The sequence below is a fragment of the Lissotriton vulgaris genome, chromosome 7 (genome assembly GCF_964263255.1).
Source record: "Lissotriton vulgaris chromosome 7, aLisVul1.2, whole genome shotgun sequence".
NCBI lineage: Eukaryota > Metazoa > Chordata > Amphibia > Caudata > Salamandridae > Lissotriton > Lissotriton vulgaris.
Genome location: NC_141695.1, coordinates 659,950,050 through 659,974,311, shown reverse-complemented (window position 1 = coordinate 659,974,311; position 24,262 = coordinate 659,950,050). Strand labels below are relative to the sequence as shown.

Sequence of the window (24,262 nt, the reverse complement as noted above, 5' to 3'; positions counted from 1 at the left end):
GTTAATAATCAACAACTATATACCCATCCCGCGAGGGCTGTGTGTTTCTTCAAGCACGCGAGCTGTTTATATTAAAATGGACCCACCTCCATGTTAACGGCACCCGTCCAGAAGAGTGTTGCGTCTCGGTGGAATTGGAGCAGTGTACTTCGACTACTTACGCTTGGCACCACCAGTGCAAGGCATTGTGGACATTGGAGTCAGGCGTTCGGATCTATACCGCCCCCTGCTCCGTGGAACACGAGGCCCCCTGGCAGGACGAGGGATGTGTACCAGCCACACAGAGGGTAAAGTCAGCAAGCACTGGAACACGGACTAGGAGCATTCACCAGTGAGCAATTACATCCAGTAAACGGGAAACAACACGAACTTACTGAGTCCAGTCCTGATGTTGCGTGTGACCTACAAGACTCCATCTTGGGATAAAAACGCCCCTATTGTGACTTTGGCTGGGATTTACAAGCTGGAAGAAGGCAACAAAGCCGAAACGCGTCCTCGACAATAAATCCATTTGTACCCATCCCGCGAGTGCTGTGTGTTTCTTCAAGCACGCAAGCTGTTTATATATATATATATATATATATATATACACACTCACACACACATTCTGTTAACAATCAACAACTATATAACAATATATATCTATATAAAATATATATAGATATGCCCCAGTAGCATCTTTACATAGAAGCAATAAAATAATACAGAAAAGACTGTACCTTACATGAATAGATGCCTCTGGACCGCCTGACTCACTGCCGCATCAGTCTTCCATACCGAATACAGGCAATAGTGCTTGGTGAAAGTACGCACGTTGGACCATGTTGGAGCTCTACATATATCTGGGCTGTAGAGGCTGCGACCTTTCTTGTGGAATGCGCTGTAACCTTTGCAGACAGAGGTTTTCTGGCTTTTTCAAGGCAGAAGGCAATGGCAGATGATATCCAATGAGCAATACTACTCCTCAAAAGAGCGTGACCTTTCCTTGGAGATGTAAACGATACAAAGAGCTGGTCTGACTTCCTGAAAGTTTTAGTTCTGTGAAAGTAAAATTTTAGGCATCGCCTCACATCTAAAGAATGTTAAGCCCTTTCCATAGGAGTGGAAGTGTTTCCGAAGTATGTTGCCAGTATTATAGGCTCCTTTTGATGAAGAGGTTGGAACATTTAGAATGAAATGTTGATTTGTTGCCAACAGTAATTTGTCTTGTTTAACTTGGAGAAACGGTTCAGAAACCGTGAAGGCCTGAAGTTCGCTGACCCTTCTGCCCGACGTGAGAGCCAACAAGAGTGCTGTTTTCCACAAGACGCATTTCAATTCTGCTTTATGTTTCAGCTCAAAGGGTGGCTTTATGAGCTGAGCAAGAACAATGTTTAACTGCCAGGGAATGGCAGGGCGTTTCGAAGGTGGAAAAGTTCTGAAAAGGTCCTTCATGAACTCCTTTACCATTATCGCAGACCACAGCGCGAGCTCCCAGGCTTCCTGCAAAACCTGGAAATTGCTGCCAGGTGCACCTTGATCAATGTATGTATAAATTTTGATTTCGTCAAAAGGAGGAGATACTGTGGTAACATTTCCAGCGAAGTACTGCGAGAATGAATACCCTTTTCAATGCACCAGTGGCAGAATCTCCTCCATTTTGCAGCATATGATTTATTAGGGGAAAGGCTCTGAAATGCTGTAGGATAGACTTACACTCTTGTGAAATGTCTAGATCTCTAAACTCATAGCTGTGAGGTTCCAAGCTGAAAAAAACTCAGAAATGTTATCTGAGGATGAAGAATTTGCCCGTTGTCTATGGACAGCAAGTTGGGTAGAGGTTGAAAGCAAATGTGGGGAGTTATCGACCGCAGAAAAAGCTCCGGGAATCAAAATTGCTGCGGCCATGCTGGTGCTTTGAGAATGAGAGGTCATGGTTCCTTCTTCATTTTGGACCCTACCCTTGGGATGAGTGGGAACGGCGGAAAAGCATAAGTGAACATTCCTGTTCACTGCATGGGAAGAGTTTACCTCAAGTTTTGGACTGAGGAAACCTGCTGGCAAACCTTTCGCACTTCTTGTTGTCTAGCGTTGTGAAGAGATACAACCTCGGAGTGCCCCACAGTTTGAGAGCTTGTTCTGCTTAAAGAATTTGCCTACTCATTGCCCACTCCTGGGACGTGTCCAATTTACATAGTTATCTTGTGCTCTATCAGCTGTCTCCAGATTTCCTGGGCTTGACCCAACAGCATGCGAGACTTGAAGCCATCTTGTTTGGCCAGATAGAACATCATTGTGGTGTTGTTTGTTCTTACCAGAACAGAATCACTCTGAATCCTTGGAAGGAATGCCTGCAGCCCATACTGCCCTCAATACCAAGAGTTTGATGAGCATTTGCGCCTCCAAGACCAACCATCTTCCATGAATTTGTAAGTCTTGGAGATGTGCTCCGCAACCAGCCATTGAGGCATCTGTTGTAATGATGAAACTGGATTGATTCACCTGAAATGATAGGCCTGGAGGGATAATGCGTTCTTTCTCCCACCATGACAGGGCCTGTTTCATTGTCTGAGAGATGAGAAGGACGTCCTCGAAAGAACCTTGCACCTGAATCCTCTGCAGATCCAATTGTTGATGAAGAGGTCTCATGTGTAGATGACAATTTGGTAACAATGAGATGCATGATGATAACATCCCTAGCAGACTGGTACACTCTTACAGAAGTGAACTCTTGTGCACAGCAGGGATGCAATGCACAGTATCTTGAGCTTTCGCTCTGGCGTTGGGAAAGCTTTCATTATTCTGGTGTTTAAGATCGCTCTGAGAAATGTCAGTTACTGGCTTGAAACAAGACTTGACTTTTCCACATGGAGTTGCAAGCCTAGAAATTTGAAAAGCTGACGACAGGCCCATGTAGATCTTCTTGCAGAGCAGAACGTGGACCCCTTTACCAGCCAATCGTCCAGGTAGGGAAAAACCTGGTGGCCATGCCTTCTCAGGACAGCTGCTGCCGGGGCCATGCACTTTGTGAAAACTCTGGGGGCTGAACAAAGGTCAAAAGGAAGAACTGAGCACTGATTGGAACCTGCCATCTCGAACCTCAGGAACGGATGGTGTTTGTGGTGTATAGGGATGTGAAAATATGCGTCCAATAGATCAAGTGACACTAAAAAATACCCTTTGTTCACCAACAAGAAAATCTCCTGCAGAGACAGCATTCTGAATGGTTGTCTCTTGATGTATTTGTTCAGCTGTCAGAGATCCATTACCTGTCTCCATTTCCCGCATTTCTTTCTTATGAGGAAGAAACTTGAATAGATGCCCTTTCCTCATTGGTAGGAAGAAACTTGTACTATTGCCCCTTCGACAACAAAGTCGAAACCTCTTGCCTAAGAGAGAAAGATGATGATGTGTCCTCCTCGAAGGTGGATGGTGTGGAGGTTTTTGAACAAAGTCCATGGTGTGACCTCAATGGATGATATCCAACACCAATTTGTCGGTTGTGAGGACTTAAAAAAGTGTACAGATGATGAATCTCCTGAGGCTGGAGACGAGAAGAGGTGGCTGGTGAACAAAAAACGTCACTGCCTTATGGAGGTATCTTGGGATTTGCCTTGTGCCAAAGATCTGCGTCTAGCCGACTGCTGGTTGTATGGCGCATTGGAAGGGCAAAAATGTTGCTGCTGCTGACCACTGTACTGCAGGTTATAACTCTGTTAAGAGTAAGGCTGAAATCTGTGCGATTGAAAGGACAGTCTTTGCTGGAACTCACCTCATCCTCTTCCTCCAAGAAAGGACTGAAAACGCCTTTTCTGTAGTGTACCCAAAGAACATGCCATCTCCGTATCAGTTTTGATGCCCTGTAACGCCTCATCTACATGTTTGCTAAACACGTTCTCCCCATCAAAGGGCATGTTTAGAATTTTCGATTGGATCTCTGGGTGGAAAGACATAGACTTCAACCATTCCTGTCTATGGAGAACGGGGGCACCTGCCATCTGCCTGAAAGTGATTGAAAACAGATCCATAGCCAAGTCAATAACTTCAGAAGAAGCTCTGGCACCTTCCTGCAGAAGATCCTTTGCTTCCTTCTTCTTATCTTCGGGCAGTTGTTCAAGAAGCAGAGAAAGTTCTGACCACAACTGGCGGTCTTTAGGGTTAACTGCCAGGACACAGATGACGATTCCTGGAGCACCACTGCGCTGCTTGCATTATCACGGAGTCCGGTCGAGGTTGCCCAATCAAGCACGGAGGAGCAGAATCAGGGATTTTGTATTTCTTCTCCAATCTTGAAAGTACGGCTGACACAGAGGCCGGGTTTCTCATCAACTGCAATCCTTCCTCCCAGATGTAATCCACTATTGATATGGATTGTACCGTTTCCTGCCAGGATCTTTAAAGTCGTAGAGGAAACATTCAGTCTGGGTTATGGCCAGAGGTAAATCAAATCTTTTGGAAGCTCTTTCCAGTAGCTCATGGAAACCTCCAATATCTCCTGAAGGAGAACTCGCTGGAGGGGGGGAAGGCAATGGTGAAGATGGAGCAATGTAGTGGTCCCATTCCTGGCCAACCATGTCTGTATCCAGGATGAGCTCACACTCCTCAGGCTGATCATCAGCTTCACTTTTTATGTAAGCGTCTCTTATTGTGATACTCCGAGGGCTGGTCTCTCCTCTTGTGATGTAGGTGGTGGAGTAGACACTGCCGGTGGTGATGAAATCTGCATGCTAGGCCCCCCGGTGTGAGCGGAACTTGGGGGCAAGAGTCCGGAAAACACTTGTAATAGTCATGGAGCATGTGCCTAAGGTCAGTGACAAGAAAAGTTGGTACCAACATGGAATCTCCCTGTACCTCCTGATGTTTCTCATAAGCTTTGTAAGGATAATGCTCCCGAGAAGTGTCATATTGTTGTGCTTGATGATGAGCCGTGAAGGAGTAGCCCCCTTCCATGAACTCTGAGGTATCCTGGATGTGCACCTCATCTTCGTCATCTGTGTCCTGGAATTTAACCCTAAACTGAGATGGGCTGTAAACTTTTACCACACAAGCTCTCGTCCCCTGATTCCTCTGTATCCAGAAGGTGGGACGGGGGTAGAGGTGATACTTTGGTTAGGGATGTTAGTCCTGGAGATTTCTGGATCAAATTATGTTTTTTAATGTGCTTCTTATGCTCAGTCAACGAGGCCGTCGACGAGGGAAGACGTCTAGTGGTATTTGTTGCTGACACTGGAAGTCTTGCAGGGGACTTGAACACCGTTGTCGACTGAGTGCCCGCCGACGGGGCCGTGAGCGATATCCTCAACGGAGTTGCAGTCGTCAGTCACAGACTTGGCCGTCAACGTAATTGTCGTCGTCGATACCATTTACGAAGCCGTCAATGAGGTGATCGTCGTCACTGTGCTCGTCGACCCGACTGTTGCCACAGCTGTCGATGCGGTTGAAGCCAGCACAGGAAAAGCCACAAAGGTCAACAGTGATTTGGCTGTCGTTCTCAACGACGGGTCCGTCAACTGAGGTTTTTTAATCAACAAAGCCTGCTTTTGAGGCGACAGGCAGAGAGGCAGCAGACTTTTCAGAAGTGGATTGTTTAGGAGCCTTCATTTTCTTTGAATCTGTCTTTAATGAGGTAAAGCCCTCATTTTTACTTTTCCTCTCAGCTGAGTATGTGCCAGGACTTTCCTCCACATTGGATCCGGACTTTTTCTTCTGAAGCCATAACAACAATCTGGCCTTTCTGCCCTTCTGAGTTTTGGAATATTTACAATCCTTGGCAGTATACTTAGGATATAGGCAGTAAAGACAGTCCTTTTGGGGGTCCTCAGAGAAAAGTCTTGCCTTCCCATAAGATCTGCAGGGTCTAAAATGCCTTTTCTTAGATCCCCCTGACATCTTTGAAAGTAAAGAAGAGAGAAAAACAATACCTTGAGCTGAATTCAGCAGGGTCAAAAGTTCACTCACTGACAAATTGAGCAGAACTCAGGGAGACTCCCTCACACATGACATGCAGTTAGAAACCTGCGGTATGGTGGCTCTGCAGGGGACATGGGGTGTGGAGCTTATCTCTGATTGGTCAAAGTTTGGACCTAACACAAGGATACAGATTGTTTATGAAATTCCTTTCGGTCTTTATGGTTTCTTATGTATGTGATGACAGGGAAGATTCAAGCATTTGAATCTATGAAAGATTCAATACTGGAGAAGATCCAGATTTTTATTGCGATTCTCTGGTTTCTGCTAATTTTTGCCAACTTTTTTCAGGCTTATTTCTATGGTATAGTTAAATAATCACAGCAACACATCTGCCATTTTTCAAAATGTACTCCAGAAAAATTCAGCCTGGAGTAGCAATGTCTACCCAAGCTAAATTACTTCTATAATGATACCAAAACACAAATCAAAAATGAAAACCTCTGGATAACTATTTTTTACAGAGGTATATAAAGGGGCTAGGACTACATCTAGTGGACAGTCAGTTAAGTGCCATGTCAAGAAACAAGTGCTAGTGCTTTGTATTTTAGGTTCTAGCGGGCACAGAGCTTAGGTACTCCTCCCCAGCAGGGAGACCCTGTATGTCCTGTTTACTTACCTTTAATACATCACTGCATTTGCTTGTTCAACTTCTGTGGATATCGTAGGCCCAATCAGAAAGCAGTCTTGGGATCTGGTCATCTGACCGTGGAGGTTGCATTCTTCTACCTGTGCCTCGTTACAACTAGCAACACTACATACACCAATCTTCGTAAACAGATCCCCTGCATAATATCAGCAGTACATATCAGACAACTCTAGGCACCATCCTGTGCATAGCATGGTACTAGACCATTCAGTTGTTTCAGTATTTTCCCCTTCTACAGCACATCCAGATTGAGCTACATGAGTACATCAAATGTTCCACATCATGCCACAAAATTCAACAGCACACTACATAATTAAACTCCTCTATATACCACTACACAACACAAAACACAAAACACTATTCCACATATTTACACTCCATGATACACAATTCCACTCCACATATTTCCAGTGCAATCAAAGCCACGTAATTACAGTATACATAGTTCCACTGCACACCATAGTACATATTTCCACTACACAAATCCACTCCACTCCACACAATTCCAAAAGTAACAATTCCAATTCAAACTACATAATTCAACTCCACACCATACACATCCACTTCACTCCATAACACATGGATAAAAGACATTGTCATTTACAATACGAATTGCTCTAACTCTCATATAAAATGTAGTGGTCATTTCTTTGGTACTCCATGCTACACACGGGCAGTTTTCTTTCCAAAAGGGCTGAGTTCAGAAGGAGGGCATTGCTGCTAAGTGCTCGGAAGGTTCTACTCCCAAACCATATGTGAATGGATTCCTTCAGCATCATTTGCCAGCTGTGTGCTGTCCTATGGGTCCTTATATGGCTTGAGTGTCAGATTAGTTTATTTAGAACAGAGATGTCCCTGCACCATCGGGACAGATGGAAAGAAAAAGTGAGTGGCCAAACCACCCCTTCGAAGGTCTATGGTCACATCTTTCTATTGAAAGTGAGAAAATATGGTAACAAAGGTTTTAATCAAAATGATCAAATTATCAAGGTTGCTATCTAAGCTGCTTAAAGCCAAATGATAATCTTACACTGGTCACATAAAAAACACTGCTCAAAAACCACGCTCGCTGCAGTCCAATATGATGACATTGATTTCTCAAACTGAAAAAAACCCAATAAAGTCATGGAAAATAACATTACCATCTCAAGTTTTTCAACTTTGACTCGAACATTGGGATTAAGGGAAATCTTCCTTCCATCAAATTGTAATTTCTCTTCTCCAGTTCGGTTGGGGGAGACAACTAAAAAATAACAGGAGGTACAATAATTAGAACACCTAACGGAAACATTTTGTTTTTTTCATGATGTACATTAAACCGCTAATCTTTTGAAACTCATTGAAACATATGATTTACAGGATTCAATTTCTACATTTGTTAAATAAGAATAACAACGGAAAAAGCATATAAACCTAATGCAAGAACAAATAACCTTATTACAACTTAATGTAAATGGTGTTAAAGAAAAAGAGGTCATACAATTCAATGCATGATCCTGGGCCTGTTAAATCTTGGGTTACCAATGTCAGTTTATGAATGGTTCCTCCTTCACACCAACTTCATGTTATGCACTGTACTCTGGGGCATGTTGCAGTGCCACCAAGGTTCAGGAACTGAGGGTCCACTTGCACCCCAATTATGGATTGATTTCACTGCATAACAATTGGGGTGGGGAGCGCCAGGGGACCTGGAATACTTGTTTCCCCAATATTTATAGTTCATTTCATTACTAAAAAATTAAGAGCTTCCAGCAATTGTGTTATTGTCAAATCACTAGTCTCATGGTTGTGCAAAATGAAGTGCACAACGCATGGCTTCGAGTTCGAACATAAGTAACTGCAGTCAAATGGATTTGGCTGCCGAACGAAAAAGAAATACTAGCCTTATTAAGCTCACAAATGGCTAATGAAGCGCAAATAAAATTCAATTATTAGAAATAAAGAAATACCGAAATATCCACCTGTCCTCCTCGGATGATAAAAAGAAAATGAAGATGACAACAGGGGACACAGAGTTTCTATATTGTTTTAAATATAGTCCATGGCATCAAGGTACATGTATTAATTGGTTTCTCCTTGTCCCATAAAAAAAATGCTTAACTGAGAATGGATATTTTTACTTAATTTGATTTATACAGTAACTTGGGCATGCCGCTGAAGGGCATATTTTGCTTTTGTTAAGCAATTCTAGGAGTTCAATTGAATGTTCATGCTTGGTAAGCAAAGTATGTTCCTCGAGTTAAGATACATAAATACATTGAATGTTAACATTGCGCATCTTATTATCAAGATGCAGAGGTACAGTTTCTATGGTAACCTAACTTTCTTGAATTTGACATGGATCTTCATTATCTGGCTTTAGTGTCACTAAAGGAGATGCAGCTATGATGAAACATCTTATCTAGGTGCAATGATTTATTGAAGGAAATGTTCTTCTATATTCCCATTGAAAAACAGATATTGAACATTTAATTCATCCAACCTTTTATGCAATGTTTAAAAGGGTATTGATTGGAATCCAGTTGTACACTATGCACTATGTAAGTATAATTGCACAATGTCACAAGAAGTATAATGATCATTACCACATGGAGAGACCTCTGAAGTGCTGCTGTCTGTAGGAATAATTGGAGACCAGTCTGTTTTCACGAATGATGTCTTGGTCTATGGGAAGAAATTACAAGAATAAAAAAGTAGGAGGGGCCGTTTTATAATGAGAGTTTTTATATTTCTGTATAAATGAAGTTCTCAAACATGATTTTTAAACAAATGCATGCAACCATAACAGGTAGACCCAACTTCCCTTTCTTTTGCGAAAGCTGGTATCCTACTCACAGCATTCAAGAGGTGTTAATGTAAACAAAAAACAAGTAAAGTGATGTACTCGCCCAGTCCCATCAAACAACTCCCTTTGGACTCGGGCACTGCAGGGATTAGAGGTTCTTGCTTTCTTGCCCTTCCACAAGGTATGCCAGCACAAACCATCAGCTAGTGAGAATTCAATGCAACGCCACTGTTTATCAATCTCAGACTTATTCCACGCTATTATGTCCTTCGGTGTTCAACCCAAAAGTGCCTCAGCAAATACTGAATTGATATTCTTCTATCTCTCGCAGGCGCGTTAATAGTTCCGGAGAGACCCTACGTGTCCTCCCCTGCCATACAAAAGACATCATTCTATCTGAATAGTGTTGTGCATTGTAGTTGCAATCAAAACAAGAAGTGACTGATATACATACAGCTAACTGGGCAGAAGGCTAATGTCAAAGGTGGGATCCTGCAAATCCATGAGGGAAAATGATGCATTTGTCAATACAGAGACCAAAGTAAGTCATATGCCAAACACAAACATGGAAAGCTTGAATTAACCCCCACCCTTCAGTTCTTCCCACAGGCAGGGTAAATAACAGCAATGAAGGCGGTCAACCATGTCTAGCTCTGTGGCCCCATTGTATTGGGTGTGGCAAATGACCACTTACCCTTACTTTGGAGGCTGGAGAGGAATATAAGACTATCATTCTATCTTGATATGCCCAACTGAATCATATGTGCCTCATAACCCTGCATAAGCATTCCGGATTTAGCCAATCAAACACTTTCCAAGTATACCGAAATCACATCTTTTCACAAGTTCATTATGCAAATAACAAGTTGTAGTACCTTTTTAATTCATCTCTGTCTATGATGGAAGCAACTTTTCTTAAGGAATAATTTAGGGCATAATGTTATACACCCTCACCGCTAAAACAGAAGCAAAAATCTTCACATCTACATAAAATCAGTTTACAGGTCTAACAGAGCTAGGCAAAGAACAGCCATTATTGGTTATGGTACAACTATCATTATCACATTCACCGTGGAAGGAGTCAATCATTTAATCAACCCAACATGATTAAACCGTTTCATGAGAAAGAACAGAACTTTTGGGGCAAGAGATTTACATTACAAAGTTAGGGCTGTGAAACCATCAAATTCTGGAACTCTGGCCACCTAAATTAATTCAAGTAATGTATCCCTCTCAATAGGTACCTCCAGTTGGTTTGTCTTACCATCTGTCACTATAGGAAAGCTAACATAGGATGGGCAATCTCTATATCACTCATGGGAAAAAGCATAAGTATCATAAAGCTTCTGCCAATAATCCTCTAATAGTTCTTATATGTCCACATCCTTCGTCAACAGCTGCCTTTACTACCGTGTTATAGCCTCTACCCTTGCACCCACCAGTCTGACTTTGAAATAGGTTGTCAATAATATATTCATTCTGTTCCCTCTCTCTCTCATAACCCATCAGTTGCAAATGAGGCAGATAATGTACAGCTCCGACACTGCAGATAATATATTTATCTGCCCCCTACTGCAACAATCTTTCTCCAGAGGAGTTTCAAGATAATCTCTTTGTGTTTAGACTCTAGGACACTGTCAGTTCAGAGGACACAGCATGCCTGACCGAGTTCCTCCTCTTCATCAACTTAAGACACTGTCACCATCAGTTGTCCCCGGACCATGAATTCCACACTAACAAAGGTTTCACCCCTCTCAGAAATTGGTGATATGTCACCCGCTAAGGATATAAATGCTTTCAAATATACTACTGTTTTCCACATATCCAATGGAGGGGTGGTATCTCCCAGCACCCGGTCAAGGTCCACCATGATTTTGGCGTCATAATAAAGTAAATGTCTGTTCTTTCTTCATGAAGGTTGTATTTAAAGTAGAAAGCATAGAACTACACCGTGCAGCAATGCACTCTCCAGGCGACTAAGAGGTGCACATGCACCAATTTACACCAAAGACTACGTGAAATAGCAATGGTATCATCCTGTCTGCTGTGGGATGTTTCTGTGTCCCACACCAGCTGCAAAGTTGAAGTCTCCTCTACCACAAAGTTGGAAAGAGATATCAGGAAATCCATTAAAAAATATCTTCCGTATATACAGTTGTTATGGTCAAAAGAGGCCCTGATAATCACATATCACCCTGCCTTATCATTTAAAAATGTTTGACATCCTAAATCAAATCTTTTGGAATGTAAAACACCCACACCACAGGTCCTGCTTCTTGTTGTGAAGAGAAATTAATTTAGAAAACATCTCAAACCAAATCTGGTCTGTTCTCCAAAGAAGGTTATTATCTTTGAGGGAAGCTACAACTGCCTCACAGATGGAAAATTTAAACCTCACATTTTAGAAGAAGCTAGTCCTAAATATAATCGTGGAACACACAAGAGCAGCAAAGGAAACAGTTTCAATAGGGACACATTTGTCACAGATGCCATCTTCACAGCCAGGTATTGCCGATTGAAAAATGTACCAAACTTCCACATCACAAACATCAGCAATGTGAGAGGCCATTCAAAGCTGCATTTATGCCGATGGCCAATTTATCTATCACTAACATGTACTGTGAAAAACCTTTATGCACCATGCCCTTCATTGTCCACATACCAAAGGAACTAAATCACATATATGAGCAGCCCAGTCCCTCTTTCATCTCCCAATGACCACAAAATGTTCATGGCATATTAGCAAACAAGTGGACACCTCCATAAATAAATCAAACAGCATTTGTAAACTGCAGCACTGTCACCTTAGGGGTATCAGAGTATCGTGTCTCCATTAAAGAGCCAGGTCTTGAGTAATGTGGTCAAATCAATCAGGCACATTTATGCACCTTCGATCACAAACTCTTTAAGAACTCCCCCCAACGCCTCCAACAAAAAATGCAGCAATGGTGTCTCACTCCTCCCCTCATTCCTGCTTGCGTGCATGCCAAGCACCTCTTCAGCTACTCCTTATGTTTTTCACCATCTTTGACGGTCATCAGTGGATGAGCAATGCTGGATACACACACATCAACTTCCAGTATGTAATGACAGTGCTGAAATATAGCAACATGTTGCATGGCACATGTCCATTTTAACAGAGGGCCAAGTTGGAAAGTTCAGGATTAACATACCTCCGTGCAAAGTATTGTTCCATTAAGTCTCGGGGATCACCTTCTTAAAAAAAGTCACTTCGGAGAGGTCCTGAAACAGCTGTAAATTACCTTCTCCTTCATCCTGTATGAATGCAGCATGTGTGTGAACATACCCCTCCCTGAGCACATTGTCCAGGATGCTCGTATATGGAACAGGGATTTTAAATGTATCCATTGCTATAGACTGCTCTAACCCTCTGCCGGATGGGGAAGCCTATCTCATCAAAACACAACATTTTGAGAGACTGGATGGATAGCAGTAGAATGTATGGCACATGGTGACTTCAACATCCCGAGGATATGGAGTTCTTGTTTTACTCACCAGTCCACAACATCAACACCAGGTTGGACCTTTTCCTCTGTACTGAAGCACTAGGCACACACACCATCCATAGAGAGTATCTGGCATGCACTCTCTCCGACCACTGCCCACTGCAAGTGACGATGTATTGGGAAAGAGCCTGCCCCTGCATACCAACCTGAAAGCTCCAAACTGAGTCCCTTCATGATTAATCCTTCCATGAAGACCCGGTGGCACAACTTATGCAATAGTTCGAACAAAATGCGGGCTCTGCCCCCTCCAGGGCAGCGGAGTGGAATGCTCACAAAGTGGGTGTGCATGGACACTGAAAAGCCAACACATGGGAGGGTTTGTCAAACCCTGAGTGGGAAAGTCTTTATTAAGGAAACAGAAATGAGGCAGTTCAGATTGAGGTGCCATTTCAGGCTGCAATGGCTGACCAAGTAAGCTGAAGAAAGACCAGAGGCATGCCTGGAGAAACTTGACTGGACTTAATATCTCAACCGACTCCATGGCAAGAGATACGAAGAGGGCAGGGTGCTGGCGTGGCTAGTCCATGCTTATCAGACATGCCACAAATAGGGGTGATATGGCTAGACAATGGCATTGTCCTCAACACACAAACAGACATAAAAGCTGCTTTTGTGGACTTTTATCATTCCCTCTATGAAGAGGTAGAGTGCCCCACCATAGACTGCCTAAAGGACTATCTACAGGGGCTTTCCCTGCCCCGCATGAATCCAATCCAAAGAGCAGAACTAGACAAACCTATTCTTATCAAAGCAATCCACATTGCCATCATTCAGATAACTAATAGGACCCCAGATACAGATTGCCTCCTCATAGAATACTATGCCACCTTTAGCGCATCATTCTCCCCGATGCTTTTAAAAATGTACAATGAAGTGAGGGAGCGGGGACAGATTCCAGACGAGACACTGATAGTAGTAGTCCCCAAATCAGGCCATAACCCACTAATTGTTACCTCCTACAGGCTGCTATCCCTATTAAACCAAGATTGTAGGATAGTAGAGAAGGTGTTGGCAAACAGATTGCTCCTCATAATCGGTACTTTAATAAACACTGATCAAAACGGGTATGTATCAGACAATAATACATTCCGCAATATTCGTTGGCTTATCTTTTTGATGAGAGCTAACCCATGACGATACAGGTGTACAGGTGGCAGTGTCACCTGACATACAAAAAACATTTGCCACCCTGGGTGGGACTACTTATTAGCGGCATTGTAGGAGATGCACATAGGCCCAGGACATCTCAGCTGGATCTGCGCCTTATCTGGACATCCATCATCAAGAGTTAAAAAGGGACAGTTGATCTCGGACAGTCAATCACGGCCCTTCAACAGATGGGTTGGACACAGCAAGCTAGTAGATGTTAAACGGCTTTCCCCTATTAAGGAAAACCCCTACAAGACCGTCTGATTATATCTACGGTATCCTATTTGTGCAACGGTGGTCTGAAACCTAAACATATTTATTGTTGTGTACCCGGTTGTAGATGTGTGACAAATGCGTTATTATGACGCCACTGTGTAAGTGCCTAGCACCGAGCTGAGTCTCAGATAAGACATTGTTATATGTATACATTGCAAAAACCAATATAGCAACGGAAAAAAAAGAGTATGTTACTATGCACAAATATTCGTTAAACTACGAAGTCAATATTGTGTCATTAAAATGAGTGCTGAAAGAAAACAACAGAGTCAACACAACGTTGTCCCAGTGAAAGTACAACTCTACAAGTAGGTTCCAATTAGCTATCTATATGTTCATGTATGTATTTGCAACACCTGAGTCTAGCATAAAGCGAAGGGACTCTATACATGGAGGATGCAGAGCACAAGTACTGGGATGGAAGAAGAGACAGACATGCGGTAATATGCAGAGCATTAAGAATCATGTCAAGATTTTATGGAAAAACAAGGAATTGAAGGCATACATGAATACATGGAAGAGGGCGAAGAAGGAAGAGAAAGACAACAGGGCTAAAGATTTACCTGACATTTGTTCATAGCACCAGGAGTGGAAGCAGTCTTGGGATCAAACCTATCAACAGAGGTAGACAAACTAGACGGTGCCATTTGCTTCTGAATTTCTTCTATCGGTGCAGCTAGTGTGTTAAGTGCCAGAGAGCTTTCTTCGTTGTTGGAAATAGTCTTGTGCCGAATGAAACCGATTTCCCAGGTAGGTTCTCGCCTAAAGTTTGTAAAGAAAACATATCATGCATCAAACATAGAAACACAGCGATTGCAATGTTGTGCATTTTCGAAAGAACTACATTTTCAGGTCCAGGATGGAGACATGCCTTTCCACAATACACGGTCATGTATATGGTAGAGTCCCTAAAAAGTGCCATGCATGCATGATCAAGAACAGAGTCTCATTACAGACACTGCTTACTAACACACTGCGGCATGACATCTGTAGGTACAAAGGTCAACAATGCGAGCTTTCTGCGTCGTATGCATTCAAAAGGCTGGAACCCATGTATGACTTTCGTGGAAACATGAGCTAATGAGAAAAATCTCCCGAAGACAATGTGGTGATTCACCATTTCAAATTCGGTGAATTTGCTGAGTGCAAGTTTGGTGCAATATTGTTCGAAAACAATCTGTAGGCACTCGTTCCAGGCACAAAGGAGCAGCATTTCGTAACTGTGTTTAGTCTACAGCTCCAATCAAACCATTTTATAATGTGCCACTTTGGCATACTGTTATATTTATAGAGGAAATGACTATGATCCCTTTAAAAGTGCACCAGACTTGCTTAAAATTGCTGGTACTGTCCCATCAACAGTGTGACTGATCTGCTGATAAAGATCAGTGCTTTCCATAAGAATACAGTTCCACTTCTTAGTCCTGAGGAGCCTGCCTAGGAATCTGACTTGCTGTCACCAGGCAGGTCGCTTCCCTCGCCACCACACAGCCCCTCCAGTTTGCCCTGAACCCGCTGCTGCCGCCCGCATTGGTTTGTGCCCGTTTTCCTGACTGTTGTATCACTCTGTCTCTGAGCTGTCTTTAATTACTGTGTTGGCATTATTGTGTCCTCTCCCCCGCTGTGGACTGTGTTAGCGTATTGTATTTTATTTCCCCTCAGTGCCCCCCACTTTGCCTTCTGTATCACCCGCCTTTCTTCTGTCCTGCCGTTGCGTCCCCTGCGGCCTGGGCCCCCTGTTCACCCATTCGCCGCCCCGCTGCCGCCTCCGAGCTGCTCCTCCCTCCCACATCCTCTCATATGGAGGCTGCGCAGAGGGAGCGCAGCTTGCGCGCCTAAGGCAAGCCCATCTGCGCCCATCCGTGCCTGGACCGCGCCCAGCACCAGGACCCCTGGCCGCAGCAAACGCCACAACGCCCACCTCTGCTACGACTCCAGCACCCTCCACGCACTCAACACCAGACGATCACACACCTGCTGCCTGGCCTCCCCGAAACGCACCCAAGGACTCTTCTCCTGCCGGAACTGCAGCTTCACCAGCATCCTGCCCGCCAACCCACCTACCGAAGAACACAACTTCCTCAGATGCATCGTGCTCAACACCTGCTCCGCCCGCAAACACGCCATCAAACTCTGGGACCTACTCAACACCAACGCCCCAGACGTCACCTTCCTGATGGAGACCTGGCTGAACCCCCTCCTAGGCACCCGACATTGCCATAGCCATCCCAGAAAGCTACAAGATCACCCGCGAGGATCGCACCAACGGAGTAGGAGGAGGAATTGCCATCGTCCACAGAAACACCCTCAAAATCTTGACAGTCACCAACGACACCCTCCGCTCCGCTGAACACCTGCACTTCCAGATCCACACCAACCCCAACACCACCCTCAGAGGCACCCTCATTTACAGACCCCCGGACCCCGACCGCAGTTCAGTGAGTCCATCGCCGACTTCATCCGCACCCACGTCCTCGCCTCCATGGACTACATCCTCCTCGGGGACCTGAGCTTCCACCTCGAGAACAACAACGGCTCCAACTCTACCACCCTGATCGACAACCTCGCCAACCTTGGACTCAGACAACTCGTCACAACACCCACCCACTCCGCCGGCAACACACTTGACCCAATCTTCTCAGCAAGCTCCCACGTCTTCTTCAACAGCACCACCGAACTCCACTGGACCGACCACCGCTGCATCCACATCACCTTCCGGAAACCCACCGCACACCATCGCACCCAGCAGATGCCTCACCGCCGCTGGAGCAAAGTCACCGAGGACCAGCTCAACACCGCCCTCGCTCAGAAACCACTTGCAGACCCGACCGATCCTGACGCTGCAGCCCGTAGCCTCAGACAGTGGATCGACGACTGCACCAACACCCTTGCCCGCTCAAGAAGCCCTCCAACACCCACACCAGCAGGAGAGCCAGCTGGTTCACCGAAGACCTCCAGGCCTCCAAGCGAACCTGCCAAAAACTAAAAAAAAACTGGATCTGTGAACGAACACCGGAAAGCTACACAGCCCACAAGAACCAACCTGCAGACACCACCACCTCATCAGACCCGCCAAAAGGACCTCCTTCAAAGACCGCCTAGACAACAATGCACACAACAGCAAAGAGCTCTTCAACATCGTGAAGGAACTCTTCAACCTCAGCTCCAACATCAACGACATCCCACCGTCACAAGGCCTATGCGACTCGTTGGCTACCTTCTTCCATCGCAAGATCACAGACATCCACGACAGCTTCGATGCCGTAAACACCCTGGCAATGACTGAGACCCCGCTCCCACGACCACCACCTACAACAACTGCCTGCTCGTCTGGACCAACATCAACAACAACGACACCATCAAGATCATGAACACCATCCACTCCGGAACCCAGGAAGACCCCTGTCCACACCACATCTTCAACAAAGCCAGCATCACCATCGCACCCCATCTCCGGAAAATCATCAACATCTCCTTCGAGTCAGCGACCGTTCAGGAGAGCTAGAAGCACGCAGAGATCAACGCCTTACTCAAGAAACCCAAGGCGGACCCCAAGGACCTCAATAACTCATCGAAAAGGCATCAACAAACAACTGACCAGCTTCCTCGAGGAAAACAGCATCCTAGACCAGTCCCAGTTCCGCAGCAACCACAGCACCGAAACTGCCCTCATCGCCGCCAATGACAACAACAGGACCCTGCTTGACAACGGAGAAACCGGGGCCCTCATCCTCCTGGACCTGTCAGTCGCCTTCAACATGGTCTGCCACCGCACACTATGAACAGGCCTCCATGACACCGGAATCCAAGAGAAGGCCCTGGACTGGACCATCTCTTTACTCTCCAGCAGAACACAGAGCATCCGCCTCCCCCCTTCCGCTCCGAAGCCACTGAGATCATCTGCGGCGTATCCCAAGGCTCATCCCTCAGCCCAACGTTGTTCAGCATCTACATGGCACCGCTCACCCACGTCGCACAACGGCACAACTTCAACATCATTTCCTAAGCCGACGACACCCAGCTGATCCTCTCCCTCACCAAAGAGCCCCACACCGCCAAAATCAACCTCCATGAAGGAATGAAGGCTGTCGCCGACTGGATGAGAAACAGCTGACTGAAGCTGAACATTGGACAAGACGGAGGTCCTCATACTCGGATTCACCCCCTCGGCCTGGGATGACTGCTGGTGGCCAACTGCACTAGGAGCACCCCCTACACCCACCGACCACGCATGCAACCTAGGGGTCATCCTCGACTCCACCCTCTCCATGACTATGCAGGTCAACACCGTCTCCTCACCCTCCTGCTTCAACACTCTCCGCATGCTTCGCAGGATCTTTAAGTGGATCCCCACCGAAACCAGAAGGACGGTCACCCAGGCCCTCTTCAGCAGCAGACTGGACTACGGAAACGCACTCTATGCAGGAGCCCCGGTCAAACTCCTGAAACGGCTCCAAAGCATCCAGAACGCCTCCGCATGCCTGATCCTCAACATCCCCCACCGCAGCCACCTCACACCCCACGAGAGACCTGCACTGGCTCCCCATCAGCAGGAGGATAACCTTCAAGCTCCTCACCCAGGCACACAAGGCACTCCACAACACCGGACCAGCGTACCTCGACAGCCGACTCAGCCTCTACACCCCCACCCGCCAGCTCTGGTCCTCAAACCACACCCTCGCCACCGTCCCCCGCATCGTAGAGTGACCACTGGTGGCAGATCATTCTCCCACCTCGCCGCCAAGACATGGAACACCCTCCCCATCCGCCTGCGGCAGACCGAAGACCTCCTAACCTTCAGGAGACTTCTCAAGACTTGGCTCTTCGAACAGTAGCAGCGTCTCCCACCCCCCCCCCCCCCCCCCTCCAAGCACCTTGAGACCCTCACGGGTATGTTGTGCGCTTTATAAATGCTATGATTGATTGATTGATGGAATGATTATTAAGACAGAATTAGGGCCTAAAAGAAAAAATGTAAGTGTTACGATTTGCAGGAACGCAAGCTACTACCTATTGTGGTCCTTGTGGTACATGAATAGGACATGTCTAGAAATTTCCCGAAGCCCCTATGTAATCTTGGTCACACAAGCCCCCAAAAAACATACGATTATATAAAATTGACTTATTGAGAAAAAACAAAAAAGTGATGCATAGAATGCCTGAATTGATCTAAGCACGGGCCATAGTCAATGCATCATTTTTAGGTCTCACCTGTCAATGCGCATGCCCATTGAGCGGAGCGAGACTATAGGGGCTTAAACAGACTTTAAACAAACTGGCGATTTGATGAAGTGCATGTGCGCTTTTAGCTCAATAAGCAAGCGCAATGAGTTAAAATGCGCGTGCACAGCATCAAATCGCCAGGCATCTGTTGCCCAGCTTGGTGCCACCAGCAGCTCTTCCCGCTCCGCCCCCTGCTGCATCAGAGGGTTTCACAGCCGGCCGGTCGGCCGGCTGTGCTTTCAGTTTCACGGCCGGCCGGCCGTGTCTCCTTTTCTTTTAACTTGTTTTAAAAGTTATTGCCTACTTCCTTGTTTACTCTCAGTGATGCTACCGTTACTCTTGATGCTTTGTGTACCATGTTTCGCTACTTATTTCATGAGTGTAACATATTTTATATCTTCATTTTTTTCACAAGTACAGCACTTCCGCATGCATTACTGTTTGGTTACAAACAGGAATCTTTCTTTTCCCGGTTCCCGACCGTACACTTTGTTTCAAACATCAGTATGGGACCGCTGGAACTATACAACCCTATAAGACCAAGTCATGTGGCAGGGTGACAAAATTGCACATTATATGCGGCAATCTTGCAACACTTCTTTCCACTGGAAGAGGCTCTGTACTACAGCATATTTTACGTTTATTATACAGGCTCTCACTGGTGGTGAGTAAACAACTTCCTTCTGCCCTAGAGGCCTGCAGAACCCCTACGCTGTCGACGTTTCTTCAGCTCCTCCACATTAGCCCTACAGTGGATGCAAGCCCACTAAGTCACCAGACCCGGCTAATGTAGCGTCATCTCCTCCCCGCCCCTCCCCACCCCTCCCCCCTCGCAGCACCTTGTCTGGGGGTTCTTCAACAAAAGTGGGCACAACATTTAGTCAAGAGGTGGCTCCAGGCTCTTAGTCGGGTCTGGGGCAGCCAGCAGCGTTCACCACTTATAAAGCCCACTGCCTACCCCACCAGCAGCATTCACCCCATTAAAGAGACCACTTTTCACCCCTGCAGAGGGGCCCTGCCCCACCAGCAGCGTTCACCCCATTGAAGAGCCATCTGCCCTCCTTGCAGAGGGGAGTCCTGCACGCTGCAGCAGTGACAGTGGGGTTCACCCAGGGCTTTAAGTGGACTGAAAAAAATGTAGTTTCTCCAAAGGGCGTGGCCGATGTGATTAAGGGCGTGGCTTATAAACACATAACCTAAAAATCTGTGCTTGCATAGTGCGCCGCCCAACTTGAATTTGCTGTTGTTTCATTGCATCCAGATGTATGATCACAGCGGGCTACGATGCTTTTCCTTCTGGCTTCCTGCTCCCCGCTCCCCATGGGATAGTTAACAGAGTGGGGTTGCAGCAGCAATCATGTGAGACCGCTCTGGCAAAAGCAGCCACCTGTCTGTGGTGCACTAGCCAGTCTTCTAATTGGCGGAGAGCAATTCAGTGCCTACCGTGCAGCATTTTATGTAAGGCACTTAAGCTGCTGGCGCCGATATTCGAAGCTCCCTGCTTGTCAGGCGATAGGTAGTCTCAAACATCGAAATACTGACATTTTATTTTTTTCACGCAATTTCTTTCTTTCTGTCCAATATCTTTTCCCCTTGGTTTTAAGCACATTAGACTCGTTTTCAAGATGCCCATTAAAACGAACAAATGATGTGTTTATATAAACAGCCTCAACGACACGTTCAACAACTGCTCTCTTTCATACAGAGAACAATTTAAAGCTATTTTGTAATTTAAATAATCGTCATTCTTATTCATCTGAGGGAATGCAATTTTTGTAACTTGGAATAATTTTGTGGTCACAACCTTATCAGACATTCTAGAAGTCTGTGCCAGTCCAGGGTTTAGACGCCTGCTCCCCCTTCCCCGCCCCCCACGCAGCACCAGACCTCAATGGAATGCCTCCTAAGCTGCAGGTCACCATTTGCCGCTACTTCTCCTCCCACACCCCCTCTCCGAAGACTTTTTTTTTTTTTTTTTTACAATCGTTACTGGATTAAACCATGGCTCACTCTCATCGCCCGGGTCTCTACTCAGAGCTGCTCTAACTCCCTGCCTTCTTCCTATACAGAAACCAGCCTTTCACACCTGTCCGAAATACTGTCGTAATTCTACCTGTGACTAACTCACATTATCTGCAGCACTAGCTAAACCCCGCTGTCTCCAACCTGGCACTACTGAACCGGCCGAATTTAAAGAGAACAGTATCAACAGTGGAACGAGCGCGAGTACATCTGAATTCTAAATGGTGCCCGTGAATTTGTTGCTACATTCACAATGCTCCAATCATAGGCCTTCTAACATGTCCTCTCTCTCTCTACCTCCAGGCCATGTCTCCTTTTTTTTTTTTTTTTTAACAAACGAAAAAAATCGCCATATCAGAACCAAACTTCATATTTTACCACTCACCACTATGTGGACACTATACACGCTAGTGAGAATGTGGAGGAGTAAGTGCTGTACACCTATAAGTCAAGACAAGTGATGTAACTTCATTAAAACAGTGCTGCTGTTTTGCATTCATGTTGCTTGGACTATGCATCTAACACACCTAACCACGTCAACTAAACTATGGGCTTCATGGATCAGTGTGAGGGGGCGTCTCCTCTCTAGTCACACACTGATGATATCAGAAGATGTCACGCAATATCATGTTGAAAAATATATTAGAACAAATGTAGTTGCAAGGTGGGAGCTAATAAAATAATGTTTATATAAGCTCATCACATTTAGCATCCTTTCAGAAATATTGACAATGGCAAGGACCACGTGTAGGCCTGGAGGCATGTTCTCCTTGCCTTTATGGTGTATTTAGAGGTAAATGAGGTGCTAGAATTATAGGGGAGTAGGGAACCAAAAAGAGAATCCTTTTTGCACTGTTTGAGGTCAGAGGTGCAAAACATTTTTAGACAGTTCTCACTTGGGGTGTGGAAGCAATGAGGAGATTAGAAACATAAAATACGCACAACCTTACTTGACATTTGGAAAGTTAAACATTTTATACAAGGAATATGGGAGAGCGAGGCTTTTTATGAGCTTTTGATCACCTGTACAAGTCAGTGTCTACCATCAATTTCACAATATTCATGAAGGAGTGCGGAGGGATCAAATAGCGATTGGTACTAATACCAAAAGAGTGCAAGAAAGTTTAAGGAAGATCCAGCATTATTAGAGGTAAGTACTACAGCAACCATTATTGGAGGCAATCACAAATGCATAGGCAATTGGGCTATTTATATTGTGGGAAACATCCAGTTAGTAAGGAGGAATGAAAACACGGGATGTGACAGTATAACCCATGAAGTAATGAAAGCAACAAGGAGACCAGCAACAGTGGAAACTGAATTGGGTTAAATAACATACGAACTGTACATTTTACAGATATAGCACTGGACATGTGGGCTTATTTAGTGATTACTTGGAGGTAGGTAGGGATTGTTCTATTTTTGGTAGAAAACGACAGTTTACAACGATGAGCAAGAAAACAAGACAAGAAGCCACGAAAAGGGTGAAATAAAGAGTATCTGTGATCAGAAGATAAGATGAGGGAAGAAGATATTTTGTCTAAGATAGTAACCACAGGTAAAGCAAATAGACAGGCTAATTCCTGGTAGTGACCAGATCACCATTAGGTTTGCTGTTTTTTTTTTTCTCTATGTTCATATTCTTTTGTCTGATCTGGGTGCCTTTCAGGAGAAACTAATCTGTAGGGATATTTTGGCATTATAGCTATTTTAAAAAGAGAATTGCTCAGATATGTGCACCCAGCAAAGAATGCTGTGATTGCATTATACCTATGAGAGCAAAAGAAATTGTATATAAGGATAACATGATTTTCATGTACCAATTGGTTTGAGCTTGTAGTGCTAGCAGTCATATGCTTTCACACTCCTGCCATCTAGTGTTGGGCTCGGACATTGCAAGCTTTTTTTTCGAAAAAGGAGATGCGGTTTCAAGATGACTCAAGCTACTTCCTCTGAAATCAGAACTACACCAGGACAGATTCCACGCTAGATTGTGTTTTACCCCACTGGTGTTAGTGTGAGGATGAGAAGCACAATAATGTTTCTGAGTAGAGAAAGAAATTGGATGGATACAGAAAGTAAGGATCATGTAAGCACCACATGCTGGCGTGAGCACGCATCCAGAGAGGTGGGTATGGGACATATGATTGCACTGCATTACAAGCTGCAAACTGATTGTAACAGGAAACGTTTCCATTTGCAGAATGTACTACTGTGCATATACTGAAGAGAAGTACCCGACTTCTAAAGCGGAGACTTTGAAGCAACAGTGAAAGATGTGGGGAATGTCTAACTTGAGCTTCTAGTTGGGCATGACTCTCCACACTGTTATACTTGGAGAGCATGTGGAAAGATGAACACGTAACAGCTTTGCAGAGATGTGCAAATGGAATATGGCCTATAAAGGCCAATATGGCACCTTTCATGTAGGTAGAATGTGCCTTAGGCTAGGCGCAGAGTATAATGTGCGTTTGGCTCTGAAATAATAAATCTGCATGAATTTTACAATTCACCTGACAAGGAAATCTTTGGAAATTGTGTTGCCAAGGCTTGGATGCACATATGCAACAAGTGTTTGCTCGCATTGTCTGATGGACTTGGTACTGCCAACCTAGTACATATTGGCTTTTCGAGCATCCAAAATATGTAACGGTCTTTCAATAACTTATTCTTGCAGAAAAAAGA

The 24,262-nt window shown here is 45.0% G+C and overlaps 1 protein-coding gene across 4 annotated transcripts in view; it reads right to left on the bottom strand.

The window, feature by feature from the left end:
* The window catches only part of STXBP4 (syntaxin binding protein 4), a 553,950-nt gene that overhangs the window by 403,855 nt on the left and 125,833 nt on the right, over positions 1–24,262 (bottom strand). For all 4 annotated transcript variants that reach the window (XM_086930861.1, XM_086930863.1, XM_086930862.1 and 1 more), the window contains 3 exons: positions 14,896–15,094; positions 9,181–9,259; positions 7,738–7,838 (listed from right to left, as the gene is read on the bottom strand). In XM_086930861.1, the coding sequence (XP_086786987.1) occupies positions 7,738–7,838; positions 9,181–9,259; positions 14,896–15,094 (379 nt within the window). The remainder of the gene's footprint in view (positions 1–7,737; positions 7,839–9,180; positions 9,260–14,895; positions 15,095–24,262) is intronic.